Source organism: Lycorma delicatula, chromosome 1, assembly GCF_047948215.1.
Source record: "Lycorma delicatula isolate Av1 chromosome 1, ASM4794821v1, whole genome shotgun sequence".
NCBI lineage: Eukaryota > Metazoa > Arthropoda > Insecta > Hemiptera > Fulgoridae > Lycorma > Lycorma delicatula.
The window spans coordinates 263,036,533-263,050,405 of record NC_134455.1 but is presented as its reverse complement, the minus strand read 5'-3'; the positions used below and the strand labels follow the sequence as shown (position 1 = coordinate 263,050,405).

Here is a 13,873-nt window from a genome sequence, read left to right as displayed (position 1 = left end):
AATGAAAACTGTTCATTACATTTAGAATATTGTTACAGTGCAAAATAACATCCATGTACTTTTATTTTAGCAGATCATTAAAAATTAATATTTTGTACAAACTTTAAGCATAATAAATTTAATTATTTTCTTTAACCTAAAGTGCAATTATAACTAAAAAAGATGCTGGATGGTCATGCATTGTGGCTTTGCATGAAGTTCAGTAGCAATGAAAGTATAACTAATACATAAGTATTACTGAAAAAAAAACTGTTTTGAAAAATATTGTGTTAATATAAAATAATGCTGAAGATTTTAAAAAGAACTGTAATTATTTTAATTATATGAGGGATAATTTATACAATAAATTAATAGGAAAAGTGGAAGGTCATTTTTTGGTTGTCTTATATCACTATCATATGTATTATTTATGTTTAATGAAATGTAAATGATAGTACAGTTACAGAATTGCATCATGTTGGACTGGCAGTCAGTTTGTTGTACTGATTAACTGTTATTAACTGTTATCTGGTAATATTTCCAGCAGAGATTGATAATTTTTTTTCAAGAAATCACTTCACACATCTCATTCCTCTATACATGCATAAAATAAAAAATCTGATGTGGACACCACATAATTTCCTTATACACCTATTAAATTATATATACACAGTTTTTGCTGCACTTCATTTAAACTTATTTCATTTGAAAGTGAGATATGATCCTCCATTTCTTTAGTAAAGTAAACAGTTACACACATGCACTATGGTTGACACCACATTGCATCACGTTTTTTTGTGGTATATTAACATTTTATATTAGTTTATACATTAATTCTGTTTCATGTTGCTCAAGTAGTTATATGGTAAGTGAGAACTTGTCAGATCTGTAACCATGCACACATCGGTTCGAATCCAACTTTATATACATATTTTTTTTTTGTTTTATTATTATTTTTTTAATTTAAACATATTGATTTATTAATAATTATTAACCTCTGTAAAAATTTTAAATTAAAATGAAAAGTACATAAAATTTTGTTTCACTAAGTTCTGAATTTTTTTCAATCAAGAGGTTGTTAGAAAGTATAATTAATATATTTAAATTAAAAAAAAAGTTAAAAGAAAGGAAATTAAGTCGGATTCGAAACGATGTGCCTTCCCTTTGTAAGATCCAAATATTTTATTAATTAAATTTTATTTGGTTGTACTCTGGAACCAATGAAAATAAGTACTATTTACGATATATCCTTGAAAAGCTTTCAGTGAGACTACTGCAGTTAAGAAAAAGCGCCTATCCAAATTTTTTGGATTTTGGGCTTTTTGGACACTTTTAGTCCAGTCGATTGCAATCAAAAGGGGAGGTGCACAACTAGATGTTACAATAGTCCTAAATCCAAAATTTCAACATTCTAATCATTTTTGAGTTATGGTAGATACATAAGCACGTATGTACGTGCAGTCATTACTTCGAAACTAGTCAGAATGCATACTTTCGTTGAAATCTGAAAACCAAAATTTTTTGCGATTACAATACTTCCTTAACTTCGTATACGCAAGTAAAAAGAAAAAAGGAGTTCCTAACACTTAACAATTTGTAAATCGCGGATGTTGCTTAGATCGATCGTAACCCACAAAAATCGAAATATTGAAGTACAACATCGAGTTTTAAAGGAACAATCTAATGACGACTAATTAATAGAGGTCGGCATATCGATAAATTAGTATTGCTTTAAGAATTCACCGATATAATGTATGGGAATTTGCAATGTGTGTAGTTGTATAAGGTTGCGTTCATGTTTCACGGCGTTTATGAAACAGTCTACGTGTATGTTAAAAAAATGTTTTTTATTAAGCTGTGATTTCAGAGCGGCTGTCTGCCGGTTTTACTATTACTTCAACAGCAGTGAAATTGAGTTGCATCTTTGAAAATATGTATGTTATACTTATGCACCAGAAACTACAGTGTTGTTTTTAATCAATGATTTTTTTTTAATAATGCAAGCTTTCATTTTACTAAACTTAACTGTAATTATATATTTTTTCAACCTTATTTTCTTTGAAATTAGCACCCGGAGGTATTAAATTCCCGAATCATAGTTACGGTATAAAATGAAGAATGTAAGTCAATGTGTAGGATAAGTTGGTTTAAGATCTTAGTTCCTATTGTGTTATTTATTTACATCTCTAAACTTCAGAAGCATATCAGGTTGTCATTTGTTAATTTTTTTGATTTAATTTAACTACCTACCGGAACAAGCGGTTGACTAAATAACTTTTTTTTATATGTTTATATCTTAAAATCCTTTCTTAGCTGATTGGTTCAATAAATCGTTATTCCTCCTTCTGTTGTTGCTGGGTATTTTCTGTGATTTATTATAATAGGTATTCACGATTTCATCTGAATAAAGTAAAATTTTTATTTTGATGGTTCTTTTTGAGGTTAGGAGAATTATAATTACTGGCTTATATTGTGCATACCTAAATTTTGCTTATTCATCAGTGTAACTTGTTTTTTAAGTTGCTTAATTAAGATTACAAAAATTTTCCTTGCATAATGGAATTATCACCTACATAAATTATATTTAATTTTACAAGGTTAGTGTTTGTTATATTAAGTTGTATCAGTTAAACACCATCTTTTTGTTGTTTATTTCTATTTCTTACTACGTTTAATACTTTGAATGCATTATTCCTTCTTTTGTAGTTGATGTACAGTTCTTCATTCAGTTCTGTACTTAGGAGATCATCTTGCCAGAAAAAGTGAATTTTACAGGAAAGCAAAATAAAGTTGTTTTTCAAATTCATCTTTTCTCTGCTTTTTGGTCCAAGTCTTTCCTTTCCTTTATTATAATAATTACAATACTTCAGACAGCTTTAGTTCACATGTTTTTAATTAGTCTTTTCTTACTGTATTTTAAAAATATTGGACATTTTATTCCCTGATTGTAAAAATTTCATTTCAGTTCCGTAATGAGAAATAAGAACCATACCGTATTATTTTTTTACATAATTATGGTTATGGAATTAGAAGCCTATGACACTCCTGGTTATGTAAAGATTCCAACCTTGGGGTCATACATCTAAATCAGTTAAGCCATTGAGCTGCTATAGAACATACATACACACACCCTAAGTATATTACCCTCCTTTTTAGGCAGTCTTGTAATTAGGCCTATTTCTGAGTATATCAGTTAATTTTTGTTCTGGTTTGGTTCCATTGTGATGTATTATACTAGCAAGTACTCCATTTGAATTTTGAAAATTAGACGATTGCAGAGATATAAGAGCACCCCATTGTACCTCCCAAAAGAGCACCCCATTTGTTACCAGTTCAAGGTGATGATTGGTCCAGTCGTGTAAGAGATAATCACATCACTTCACCACTCTAGCCTTACACGTATTTCCCATGGGAAGCCCATTATTATTAAACATAAAATTTTTAAATCTATTTCATTTTATTTTATTTAATGTAAATGCAATTCTATTATTTGTGTAACATTATTTATTTAGTTGATTTGAATCATTCATTTCAAACCCAGCACACAGAGTGGTAAAGGTTCACAGTTCATTGACCTTGTTGTATACACACACACACACATACACAAGGTCTGTTCAGAAAATAACAACATTTTTAATTATGTGCCAATAGAGATATTTAGTGACATGCGGTTAGCAGCATTGTGTTCTGCATAATCTCCTCTGTAACCACACGTTCTTGGATTGTTGAAATCTTGTTTAGTTTTCTTGTTATTGTTATTTGAGTGCAATGTGATTGTAGCAATTTTTTTATGATTAAACTTTTGTCTCAATGTCAGAGCCATAAACCCAGCTTTTGTCTTCTGTTAAGATTCTTAGCATGAATGTTTCATTGTTTGCTCAAGAAGTTCATTGTTTGGCTTGTTCAAGAAGTTGCTGACAAATGTTCACCCAATGTTCTTTCTGCTGTTTGGTCATCAAACAAGGAATAAACTTTGCTGCAATTCAATGCATGTTCAATTTTTCAGTCAAAATGTTATTACATAATCCAGTTGAGATGCCAACCTCTTCTGGAAGTTCTCTGACAGTCAATTGGCTATTTGTATGCCCTAGATCAGATCATTGATTTTCTGAATGTGGGTGTCATCAGTTGAAGTCGAAGATTATCTAGTCAAGGATCACTTCAACTGACTGGTGACCACTTTTAAATCGTGAAAACCATTTGTAATATTACGTACAACCCAGAGCATCCTCTCTATAAACTTGTTTCAAAAATTGAAACATTTCTATGAAAGTTTTCTCCAGTTTTTTGTTGCTTCTGAAAATCACACATTATAAAAATCGCTACTAATACTTAAACATGTCAAGATGTCAATAATTCAAGAACATGTGGTTACAGAGGAGGTTATGCAGACCACAATGCTGTCAACTGCACGTCACTAATCTCCGTTGGCATGTAATTAAAAATTTCAGTTATTTTGTGAACAGACCTCATACTAAATAAACCACTTAGTACAGAATATTGAAATAAAACTCTTACCCTAATTTTTCATGTAAATTTTTTCACAGGATCCTACATCCTCAGTCATGATTGAAATAATTTTGTTATTGCATAATAAAAATTTAAAAATAAAAATGCTAAAATAATGAAAGTTGCATATTAGTTTAAATGAATGCTGCTATCTCTTGCAGTTTTTATAAGACTGTAATTCTTTCACCAAATTGTTTATTTATTTCTTCTGACCAGGTGTTTTTGGTACTTGTCTTTAACTTCTTTTATCCATTTTTGTATTAGAATTCAAATGTTCAGATATTTTTTTGGTTAATCTATTTTCATGGATCCAGATTAAATCCCCATAAAACATTATTCTTCTTTTTCTAATTATCTCTTATGGCTTTACACTTCCCACATAAATTTCATAGTGACTTCTTTTCCTATATCTTTTCTTGTTTTTAGGTCGCAAGATCTTTCTCAAAATTTTCTTTCTTTGTTTCCAGTTTCTCTATTTTTCTTTTTCTCATTAAGGATGAAAATTCTGCTGCAAGTTAGCATTCTAAATGCTAGTTCCATTTTTCTGTTTTGCTAGCTTTTTGTCCATTCCACTTTTATGGATTATTTTCCCTAAATATTAAAGTGTTTTTACTATATTGATCTTTCCATACTTTGTATTTAAGAATTTTGGACATTCCTCTATAGCTAGCTATTAACATCCATTTTATCAGCCTTTCTATGAAGAGGGTGTATAAGTGTGCATTTTCAGTCTTTGTAATTTCTCTTCTTCCTATATATTTTCTAATAATTTTCTCAGTTTTCCAATCAAGTCATCACTCCTCTTTTCATATTTCTGAAGCTGTTGAGTATTCTCTGTTATGATTTTTAAACTTTTTAAGTATAGCTATAATTTCTTTTTCAACCAATACTTGAGTTTGCAAATTTCCTAGAATAATTATGTTGTTAACTGTTCAGTAAGTTCTTCAGAGTTTAATCTTTCAAAGTATTTAGCCAGAAGTTTGCAGTTTTTTCTATTATTTAAACCTTGCGCTACATTTTCCTTTCCTAAACAAAGATTAGGAGGTTGATATTTTGTCAGATAGTTTGTAAAAGTTTTGAAAAATTCCTCTTATATTTTTGAAATTATATTCTGTTAGGGTTTAGTTTATCTTTTCAGTATTTTCTTGTCACATTTAGTATTACTTTAAACGTGTTTCTTAATCTGCTTGAAATTTACATAATCTGCTTTCTTCAGTGAATACCATCTTCTAAATTTAAAGCCTTTTCACATTCTTGATACCACCATCTACGTTTTTGTTTTCTTCATAAGACAGCTTCTTCTGCAGCATTTGCTACTTATGTTTTCATTTCTTACCAGCTTCCTGATTAAATCTTTCTCATTTTTTTTTCTAATTTTTATACTAAATTCTTTATCTGATATTATATCTGTATCAATTTTAATATTTCAGTTCTGTTAAATTTTTGCCTTTTTTGAGGTTTTGTTTATATGGCAGTTAAAATTATTTAACTAAAATTTTCTTCACATTATCAAAGAGGATGTATTCAAATGTTTCATTATTCTTTCCCTTTAAACATCTTTAGTTTTCACCATCATAAATGTTTTCATCTGTATGTCTTGTTTCTTGAAGTCCTGAAATAAATTTTTTTGTTCGTCTAGCATGTTGATCACTGCTGTTAATTTTATTACTTTTAAAAGTGAATTTATGTTTAGTTTCAAATGGATACTTATTTTTTGGTTTTAATTTAGAATTTCGGTTTTCAGAAGGCACCGATCTCTTCTTCGATGTCATTTTGGGTTCTCCACAATCCTTAGATCCAACTATATTGCTACTATATTCCAACAGTGGTGTAGTCTCCTTTTAAATTACCACTTGCAAAAGTTTCCATTTTAGAAGTTTCTATCATGTATAAGCTACCTAAAAGTTTAATTTAAAGGAATAAATTTCTCTATTTCAAAGTTAAAATTAATTTTTGGTCCTAGAGTTCTTCCATTTAGTTCAGTAGAATTCCTTCTACCTATTCATGACTGAACCTTTACTTGACCTCATCAAGATTTTTTAGACAGGTCCTGCTGTGTTTTCAGCATGGAAGAATTGGACCCCTAATTGATGTTATTTGTTAGGTATTAGCAAAAAGTGTTTATTCTATGATAAAAGTTTTTAGTTTGTTTTATAATTATTTTTTTCATTTTACATGTTTTATAATTATTTTTTTCATTTTACTTGTTTTATAATTATTTTTTTACATTTCATCATTTAATTTACTTTAATTGTAAAGATGTGTGTCACATCATACGTTCTACTGCCAGCTTTGTAACTGATCAACACTTGGTGATCAGTTACATGCATTGTAATTATGCTCAATTTACTTGTATTTCTCCTGTCAAATTTTTTCATATTTTTTTGTTATAGTGGAATGAGAATTAAATAAACAATTTCTGTATATTTTCTGGTTGATCGTTTTATCCCAAATAATAGCTGAACACAGCTAGACAGATTTTAGAAAGTGGTAGTCATAATTTCTAGATTCAGTTTTTCAGTAGATTTAATTTGGTTTTTAATTTTCACAGTAACTTTACTTCAGTAGTAGAAAAAATAATTGTCCTCAGTTTCAGTTTATTGGATTGGCCAAATTGGTTGTCTTGAGACTATTGAACAAAACTGCCAGTATTTTGTTTTGATTGAATTAGAAGCTTTTGACTTGTAGGAAGTATTATAATCTTGAGAAAAAAACATTAAAATATTTTTTTCTATAGTTTAATTTTTGATAACTTTTAATATTTTGATATTACATTTTTTAATATGTGTATTTTTATGTTAATTAAATTTGTGTTTTTTTTTTGTATGAAATTTTTATCTATAATTTCTTTTTTTTGTAGGAAGATGGTGATAGGTATTGTAGTGAATCGCTTAAAAGCTCTTATGTTGATAATATTGGGACTAGTGAAAAGGTCTCTTTGCTGTTTCAAAAGACGTCGACGTCTATCTTGTGATTCAGAACCTCTTACCAATGTTGGTGTTGTTTCAAATTATGAGACTAAGAAGAAGTATGATGTTAGTAGAATTTAAATATACTTATTTAGAAAATAATAAATTGCTCAAAGCCAGATCACTAACATTTCAAGTAACATTTTTTTTTTCAAAGTGATAAGCTTATTGATTTATATTAATTTTAATTTTTTAGTTGCTTTGGAGGAATCAGTTTTTTCATAAGTAACAGAAAACTGGATAACAATATTATTAATACCCTTATTTCATTAAAAAACATTCTTGGTACTGCAATTGTGATGAAATTTAATTGGTTTGATGAAATCCAGTTAACTTGAAAACTGACGAAAGTTTCATGTAGATATTATGTGTAATATTAAGAGACTTATTTATAAGTGATTGAAGTTTACATCTTTATGTTAAGAGAATGTATTAAGAACAATAAATTATAAAATGTTTATTAATAGCAAGCTGAAATAATATTTCTTGAGAAAATATAATAATTGTAATTATCAGTCAATTCAACATACACCATAGTGTATGTTGAATACCATTGTGTATGTTCCATACACCATAGTGTATGGTTGGTTAGATATGTTTTCTCAGCTCGTGCCAAATTTCTTGTTTGTGTTCCTGTTTGCTTGTTTTATTGGTATTATTTTGTTATTACTTATCATTTTGTTGACTGTTTATTTTTCTTGAAGAATTGTTTACGTTCAATGTACGGAGTTCTGTAACTTGAATTTATTGTTATTTTGGACTTGGAAGGATTTTCTAATTAATTTTAGTATCAGCCGTTTAAGCGGAGGGAAATTTTGAAAAGCATTTCCCTGCAGCAGTGCGACACGTGTTTAGTTTTTTGACTTTGTGTTCTTTCATTGTTTTCACTTAATTGTGGTTAATTTGGAACATTCAACATCATATATTTTTTGAAATGTCAGACCCTGATTCAGGAAAGGAGATTAAAAAAAATGAGTAGCTCATTGAAAAATGTTAAGACAAGGAGCACCCTGGCACGAGAGGTTAAGGCTAGAAGTGTGGATCGGAAACCTAATGAAGATGTGAAAATGGTTAAAGTGCTGAGGAAAGCCTCTCATGGGCTTAGGAGACCAAATTTGAAGTTTGACGTCCCCAGTGACACCGTACTCAGGGACTCCCAGAGCACCAATATTTTTACGACGATGATGATGACTTCCAGGGTCATTACCAAGGTATATTTTCTGGTGGTTGTTGATGATGATCATGTTGATTTACTAAGACACATGGTAACGGCAGAGTGTAACCCACAAAGATTAGACTGGCAGAGGTAGGCAAACTAGTCTTTTTAGTACGTAATAACCCTATTGGCAACTATTTCCACAAAATTTTAAAATTTTGGGCTAGGAGAGATGCTACAAAAAAGCACTCCTTTTAGATGTTATTGAAGTTTCTATGCCGACAGTGGCTATGCCAGAGGCCCGAAGATGACTGTCGTAACTGTTAGACGTGAAGGTACCAGATATGCTGACTTACTTAAGCAGATCAAATGTGGAGTTGGGGATGATTTAGCCGGGGACATACTATCAGTTCACAAAGGCTGTGCTGAAACCTTAGAAAGAGTCTGGTATGTTGATTCAAAACAAGAGGACATAAAGAGGTTGGGAGAAAACGTCCAAGATGTGATGGTTGGCAACTGGAGCAGGAATTACAGACTACAATCTCTGTGCGTCAAGGACCTGGACCCTTGATTACGGCAGCATGGGACACCGCACTGGAGGCTGGGAGTGCAAAGGCCAATCATCATGTTGAGAGTAATGTTTTTTAATTAGAACGGAAGCTCACTTTCACATGATCTTGTAGGGGAGCTAGTAAAATTGCTCCACATTGAATTCTTCATAACGGCCGAACCCAATAAGTTGCAGCAGGATGCAACTAGAGCGTGGACAGAAGGGCTGTTGTAGCTGTACGTGATGTCAGTGAACGACTAGGCTGGCAGCTATTGGCAAGGGGTGATTGCTTTCTTTGTATTGAACTGGCAGAGGCTGTGGTTGTGGGGGCTTTCATCTCTCCCAACTGTGATTTGGTGGCTTATGATGATTTCATGGTTTGACTACGCATGGCTAATGCCTAAACCAGTAAGAAGGTTGTTTTTGTAGGAGACTTTAACTGCAAGGCTATGGAAGCTGAAAGTGGTTACATTAATTGGAGAGGCGAGATCCTGATGGATATGATGGGTGGCTTATTTTTTTTTTGAGGTGGAGGAACCCCATTTATGGGCGCCAAAGTAGTGTCAGACTTGCTGACAGGTTCCGTAAGCTGTTATTTTTTTTTTTTTTTTTTTGTCTTCAGTCATTTGACTGGTTTGATGCAGCTCTCCAAGATTCCCTATCTAGTGCTAGTCGTTTCATTTCAGTATACCCTCTACATCCTACATCCCTAACAATTTGTTTTACATATTCCAAACGTGGCCTGCCTACACAATTTTTCCCTTCTACCTGTCCTTCCAAAATTAAAGCGACTATTCCAGGATGCCTTAGTATGTGGCCTATAAGTCTGTCTCTTCTTTTAACTATATTTTTCCAAATGCTTCTTTCTTCATCTATTTGCCGCAATACCTCCTCATTTGTCACTTTATCCACCCATCTGATTTTTAACATTCTCCTATAGCACCACATTTCAAAAGCTTCTAACCTTTTCTTCTCAGATACTCCGATTGTCCAAGTTTCACTTCCATATAAAGCGACACTCCAAACATACACTTTCAAAAATCTTTTCCTGACATTTAAATTAATTTTTGATGTAAACAACTTATATTTCTTACTGAAGGCTCGTTTAGCTTGTGCTATTCGGCATTTTATATCGCTCCTGCTTCGTCCATCTTTAGTAATTCTACTTCCCAAATAACAAAATTCTTCTACCTCCATAATCTTTTCTCCTCCTATTTTCACATTCAGTGGTCCATCTTTGTTATTTCTACTACATTTCATTACTTTTGTTTTGTTCTTGTTTATTTTCATGCGATAGTTCTTGCGTAGGACTTCATCTATGCCGTTCATTGTTTCTTCTAAATCCTTTTTATTCTCGGCTAGAATTACTATATCATCAGCAAATCGTAGCATCTTTATCTTTTCACCTTGTACTGTTACTCCGAATCTAAATTGTTCTTTAACATCATTAACTGCTAGTTCCATGTAAAGATTAAAAAGTAACGGAGATAGAGAACATCCTTGTCGGACTCCCTTTCTTATTATGGCTTCTTTCTTATGTTCTTCAATTGCTACTGTTGCTGTTTGGTTCCTGTACATGTTAGCAATTGTTCTTCTATCTCTGTATTTGAACCCTAATTTTTTTAAAATGCTGAACATTTTATTCCAGTCTACGTTATCGAATGCCTTTTCTAGGTCTATAAACGCCAAGTATGTTGGTTTGTTTTTCTTTAATCTTCCTTCTACTATTAATCTGAGGCCTAAAATTGCTTCCCTTGTCCCTATACTTTTCCTGAAACCAAATTGGTCTTCTCCTAACACTTCCTCCACTCTCCTCTCAATTCTTCTGTATAGAATTCTAGTTAAGATTTTTGATGCATGACTAGTTAAACTAATTGTTCTGTATTCTTCACATTTATCTGCCCCTGATTTCTTTGGTATCATTACTATAACACTTTTTTTGAAGTCTGACGGAAATTCCCCTTTTTCATAAATATTACACACCAGTTTGTATAATCTATCAATCGCCTCCTCCCCTGCACTGCGCAGTAATTCTACAGGTATTCCGTCTATTCCAGGAGCCTTTCTGCCATTTAAATCTTTTAATGCTCTCTTAAATTCAGATCTCAGTATTGTTTCTCCCATTTCATCCTCCTCAACTTCCTCTTCTTCCTCTATAAAACCATTTTCTAATTCATTTCCTCCGTATAACTCTTCAATATATTCCACCCATCTATCGACTTTACCTTTCGTATTATATATAGGTGTACCATCTTTGTTTAACACATTATTAGATTTTAATTTATGTACCCCAAAATTTTCCTTAACTTTCCTGTATGCTCCGTCTATTTTACCAATGTTCATTTCTCTTTCCACTTCTGAACACTTTTCTTTAATCCACTCTTCTTTCGCCAGTTTGCACTTCCTGTTTATAGCATTTCTTAATTGCCGATAGTTCCTTTTACTTTCTTCATCACTAGCATTCTTATATTTTCTACGTTCATCCATCAGCTGCAATATATCGTCTGAAACCCAAGGTTTTCTACCAGTTCTCTTTATTCCGCCTAAGTTCGCTTCTGCTGATTTAAGAATTTCCTTTTTAACGTTCTCCCATTCTTCTTCTACATTTTCTATCTTATCTTTTTTACTCAGACCTCTAGCGATGTCCTCCTCAAAAATCTTCTTTACCTCCTCTTCCTCAAGCTTCTCTAAATTCCACCGATTCATCTGACACCTTTTCTTCAGGTTTTTAAACCCCAATCTACATTTCATTATCACCAAATTATGGTCGCTATCAATGTCTGCTCCAGGGTAAGTTTTGCAGTCCACGAGTTGATTTCTAAATCTTTGCTTAACCATGATATAATCTATCTGATACCTTGCAGTATCGCCTGGCTTTTTCCAAGTGTATATTCTTCTATTATGATTTTTAAATTGGGTGTTGGCAATTACTAAATTATACTTCGTGCAAAACTCTATAAGTCGGTCCCCTCTTTCATTCCTTTTGCCCAGCCCGTATTCACCCACTATATTTCCTTCCTTGCCTTTTCCAATGCTTGCATTCCAATCTCCAACTATTATTAAATTTTCATCTCCTTTTACGTGTTTAATTGCTTCATCAATCTCTTCGTATACACATTCTACCTCATCATCATCATGGGCGCTTGTAGGCATATAGACGTTAACAATCGTTGTCGGTTTAGGTTTTGAATTTATCCTTATTACAATGACTCTATCGCTATGCGTCTTGAAATACTCCACTCTCCTCCCTATTTTCTTGTTCATCATGAAACCTACTCCTGCCTGCCCATTATTTGACGCTGAGTTAATTACTCTAAAGTCACCCGACCAAAAGTCGCCTTCCTCTTCCCACCGAACCTCACTAATTCCTACTATATCCACGTTTACCCTATCCATTTCCCTTTTTAAATTCTCTAGCCTACCAACCTTTTTTAAGCTTCTAACATTCCACGCTCCGACTCGTAGAATGTTATTTTTTACTTTTCTGGTGACCCCTTCCTTAGTAGTCCCCACCCGGAGATCCGAACGGGGGACTATTTTACCTCCGGAATATTTTACCAAGGAAGGCGCCTCCATTATTGTTATGTGAAAATGCAGAGAGCCACATTTTCTTGGAAAAAAAAGCAGCTGTAGTTTTCCATTGCTTTCAGCTGCGCAGTACTCAAGAGGACTGAGTGATGTTGATACGGCCGTTTAAGTCGTCCTGACTCACGCCCCTAACAACTACTGAAAGAGCTGCTGCCCTCTTTCAGGAATCATTCCTTAGTCTGGCTCTCAACAGATACCTCTCCGATATGGTTGCACCTTCGGTCCAGCTACTCTGTATCCCTGAGCACTCAAGCCCCCTCACCAACGGCAAGGTCTCATGATTCATAGAGGAGGAGCTGTTATAGAAAATGCATATGTATTCCTGCGCACTACCAACTAAACCTCCACTCTGGTGACCCCACCTCCTAGGAAACCGCTAATAAAGCTTTACTACAGTAGGGGGTAAGTACCTTCACACATATTCGGTGTCTCCACTAGCAAACATCATCCATACCAGACCACTACATGCACACACTACACACCACAAATACCTAAAGAGAAAAACATTCAGAAAAAATAGAATACCTAACAAGTACTAAGATGTACCACACACATTTATACATTCATACAATCAAGCCAACACAAGGCAAGCATATCACAATCAAGAAGACATGACCACAAGACATAACTTATCTATCAAAGTACACTGAAAAGTTACTTAAATTTCCACAATCTCACCCAGAGTACACAAAACACACACCCACCAACTAACACACACAAACACACAACTCAACTACTTATCACTTACCCATGCGACCGTCAGCCATAATTATTAAAAAAACATGAGCAACACCCTCATCCACCAGGAGTGGAGTGTCCACGGCCTCACTGCACCAAAGCGACCCCCCTCATGCTCGAGAGGGCCCCCAAGGCACTCAGCCGCAGACCTGTCCAACCCGGCCCCTGTGACACATCATTTCCTTGCAGGCTGCGCCAATGCTCACGGTCTTCTACGAGTTTTTCTGTTTTACTAAGTTCTTCTAAAACTTTTCAATTATAATTTGCAATAATAGTCCACTGCTTTACACCCTGAAGCATTATCTGCTGAAAATCCTCAGGTCTGAACATGTCCAGCCGACTGAGGACATCCAACATGCACCTTCGTGCATCTTGGTACCTCAT

The 13,873-nt window shown here is 33.2% G+C and overlaps 1 protein-coding gene across 2 annotated transcripts in view; it reads left to right on the top strand.

Moving 5' to 3' along the window:
• Positions 1 to 1,725: 1,725 nt before the first annotated feature.
• Positions 1,726 to 13,873, top strand: part of LOC142331024 (receptor-binding cancer antigen expressed on SiSo cells) — a 29,026-nt gene continuing 16,878 nt past the window's right edge. Inside the window, exons 1-2 of one of the 2 annotated variants that reach the window (XM_075376608.1) lie at positions 1,726 to 1,913; positions 7,349 to 7,523. In XM_075376608.1, coding sequence (XP_075232723.1) covers positions 1,912 to 1,913; positions 7,349 to 7,523 — 177 coding nt within the window. In that variant the 5' untranslated portion in view covers positions 1,726 to 1,911. Of the gene's footprint in view, positions 2,100 to 7,348; positions 7,524 to 13,873 lie in introns of both variants that reach the window. The other variant, XM_075376618.1, reaches the window with a different exon arrangement.